The 3,801-nt window shown below is 38.6% G+C and overlaps 1 protein-coding gene across 1 annotated transcript; it reads left to right on the top strand.

Annotated features, from left to right (window-relative positions):
- The first annotated feature begins 216 nt into the window (after positions 1-216).
- LOC145127581 (uncharacterized) lies at positions 217-3,253 on the top strand. The gene is made up of 2 exons (XM_079062751.1): positions 217-928; positions 3,159-3,253. Exons 1-2 carry the CDS (start codon positions 217-219, stop codon positions 3,251-3,253), a joined length of 807 nt encoding a protein of 268 aa, XP_078918877.1.
- The last annotated feature ends 548 nt before the right edge of the window (positions 3,254-3,801 follow it).

A 3,801-nucleotide genomic window follows, 5' to 3' on the forward strand; every position in this document is an offset into this window, starting at 1 on the left:
ATGATTCTCAAAATATCTAGGTAGTTCATTTAAAACTAAATTTGTTAACATTTCGTTTTTGATGGTGAAATTGGTAAATCGTCATTTACCTACCTTTATATAATTTGCAATTAGATTACAACATCCCTTTTCTAAGTTGTAAATTATTTAGTTGGATCCTAGCCTTGATATTTCATTTGGGTGTTATATTGAGGATTTTTCTTATCACTCTTTCAGATGTCTACTCCTACCGATGCTTCTAGTTCTTCTTCTTTCCACAACAACAACAACAACAACTTCTCTTTATTGAACATTTGCGCAAAGGTTCAATTGGATGGCGCCAACTACAATGACTGGATGTGCAATATCAAAATGGTGCTTTGTTTTGAGGATAAAGAATATGTCCTCGAGAAACCACTCAATGAGATCAATGAAACGAAGGCCACTTCTGAAGAAGTAGCTGCCTACGAGAAACACTACATGGATTCAACAAAAGCTGCTAGTATCATGGTGGCTACTATGACTCTAGAATTATGGAGACTTTATGAGGATTACTGGTTGTACGAGATGAACAAGGACCTTATGGAAAAGTACCATAAGCGGGCTCGTCAACAGAATTACGAGGTGGTAAAGTCCCTCATGGCGTGCAAGATGAAGGATGGTGAGTCAGTAAGCAACCACATTTCAAGAATGCAACGATACGTGGATAGGATCATCAAACTAAATGTGAATTTTGATGAAGAATTGGCAATCTACATAGTGTTGCACTCTATGGAAACTTGTTATGATCAGTTTATATTGGCCTATCATTTGAACAACAACGAAACTACTTTATCACAATTGCACAACATCCTGCGAACAGTTGAAGCAGGAATGAAGGGAAAAGGTGTTGCCTCCATTCCCGCTGTTGCCCCTGTTCTAGCCATGGGTCAAGGGAAAAAGAGGAAAGGTCCTCCCAATCAGAACTGGAAGGGAAAGTCCCATGTTGGGTCATTTAGTAATGGACCCAAAGAAAATTCCAGTTCCGATGCTCCCCTTGTTTCCGACCCAAAGGAGGCCACTTGCTTTTACTGCAATGACAAGGGTCATTGGAAACGAAGCTGCCCGAAATACTTGCAAGATATCAAGAATTGCAAGGTGAAGCCAACCACGGCAGGTATTTACACTATTTTATCTAATAACTCATCATATTCTCATTCTTGGGTCCTTGATAGAGGATGTGAGCTTCATATTTGTTCTGATTTGCAGGGTCTAAGAAGAAGTAATGATGTGGAGCATGGAAGGATGAACTTGATCATGGGGAATAGGCGATCTTCACCTGTTACCAATATTGGAGTTTAGAGCTTACTGCTTAATATTGGGTTAGGGTTAGATTTATTGAATTGTTTCTACTCGTTAGAGATGACACGAAACATCATTTCATTTCATGCTTTATTAAAAAGGTTTTAGATATTCTTTTGATGACAATAATGGTTCTATTTCTGCTTATAAAAATCATTTGTTTTATTTTGAAGCTTTACCTTGTGATGGTGTGTATGAAACTGTGATGATTGTAGACAATTTAGGAAATAGTGTTTTTCATAATGATTCATCTAATGGTATAGACAAAGCGTGCTTGTGGCATTATCGTCTTGGGCATGTCAACAAGAAACGCATGGCCCAATTCCAAAAGGATGGAGTGTTGGAATCATTTAACTTAAGGTCAGATGATACATGCGAGTCTTGTTTTCTAGGTAAGATGACAAAATCACCTTTCACTTGTTCTTGTGAAAGAAGTGAAGGATTGTTGGATCTCATACACAGATGTGTATGGGACCTTCAGATCCAGCACAAGGGATGAAAACTGATTCTGTGTGACTTTTACCAATGATTATAATAGTTATGACTATATCTACTTAATCTAACATAAGTCAGAAACCTTTGAAAAGTTCAAAGAGTTCAAACAAGAAGTCGAGAATCAATTGGGTAGGAAGATAAATATGCTTAGATCATATAGAGGCGGTGAGTATTTTAGTATCGAGTTCCACGTCTACCTCAAGGAATTTGGAATAGTTTCACAATTGACTCCTCCTAGAACACCACAACTTAATGGTGTGGCTGTGAGGCATAATCGGACATTGTTGGGCATGGTTCGTTCCATGATGAGTCGAGCTTCACTTCCAATCTCCTTCTGGGCGTATGCACTACAGACTACCTCCTACATTCTTAATCTTGTCCCAACAAAGAAAGTAACCGAAACACCTCACCAAATGTGGACATGGAAAGTTCCCACGTTAGCACATATCAAGGTTTGGGGTTGTGAAGCTTTCGTTAGACGAGAGACTCATGACAAGCTTGTACCTCGAAGTGAGAGATGTATTTGCATAGGCTACCCACAAAAGTCCTTTGGATATTTTTTCTACACACCTAGTGAGAACGTGGTCTTCATAGCATGAAGGGGAGTCTTTCGCGAGAGCGAGCTCATATGTAAAGAGGATAGTGGGAGTACAATTGATCTTGAATAAATTCAAGAGTCAAAAGATGAAGGAACCTCTGAAAATGATAGGGCTCAACCTAAGGAATAAATTCAAGTTGAACCAATTGACAATTTGTTACCTCTTAGGCATTCCAGTAGAGTTAGAATGCCACCTGAGTTTTATGGTTTCCATATTACTATAGATGGTGATACGTTTATCAGTGATAATACAGTAGTAAATTTGGATGAACCTTCTAACTACAGGGAAGCAATGGAGGACCCTAAGTCATCCAAGTTGAAAGAGGCAAAGGACAGCGAGATCAAGTCCATGTATGACAACCAAGTTTGGAATTTGGTTGACAATGTACCAGGCCATAAGACAGTTGGGTGCAAATCGATATTCAAGAAGAAGACCGAGATGGATGGAAAGGTACACACTTCCAAAGCTCGACTGGTTTCGAAGGGCTTTACTCAAACCCCAGGGGTTGACTATGATGATACCTTTTCATTAGTACCTAAGATTTACTATTTTAGGGTAATGCTAGCCATAACTGCGTTTCATGACTATGAAATTTGGCAGATGGATGTCAAAACCGATTTCCTAATGGGAAGTTGGCTGAGGATGTTTATATGAGTCAGCCAGAGGGTTTTGTGGATACAAAGTATCCCAATAGAGTGTGTAATCTTGAGAAATCAATCTATGGATGAAAAAAGCTTCTTGCAGATAGAATCTTTGCTTTGATGAGAAAGTTAAAGAGTTGGGCTTTTCTAGATGTGAAGATGAATCATGTGTATATGTCAAAGTTAGTGAGAGTATAATAACCTTCCTGGTATTGTATGTTGATGACATACTTCTTTTAGGAAACGACATTCCAACCTTGCAAGAAGTTAAGTCTTGGCTTGGAAAGTGTTTCTCTATGAAGGATCTGGGAGAGGCTGCCTATATTCTAGGGATAAGGCTTTTGAGATACAGGAGTAAAAGGCTAATTGGACTGAGTTAAATTATATACTTGTATAAGGTACTAAAACGTTTTAGTATGGAGAATTCCAAGAAGGGAGAATTGACAATACAGAGTAATACCAAACTGATTAAGACTCAGAGTCACAGTACCGATGCAGAGATAGCAAAAAATGAGTAAAGTTCCATATGCTTCCTATGTTGAATCTATCATGTATGCTATAACATGTACTCACCCTGATGTGGCTTTTGCTTTGAGCATGGTTAGTCGTTATCAATGGAATCTAGGTAGAGCTTATTGGATAGCAGTCAATAATATTCTTAAGTATCTACGAAGAACTAAGCACTAGGTCCTTGTGCTTGGTGGCAGCGACAACTTAAGAGTAACTGGGTATAGTGACACCAACTT

This window comes from Lactuca virosa, chromosome 7 (genome assembly GCF_052849685.1).
Source record: "Lactuca virosa cultivar CGN04683 chromosome 7, Lactuca_virosa_CGN04683_v6, whole genome shotgun sequence".
In the NCBI taxonomy this organism is placed as follows: domain Eukaryota; kingdom Viridiplantae; phylum Streptophyta; class Magnoliopsida; order Asterales; family Asteraceae; genus Lactuca; species Lactuca virosa.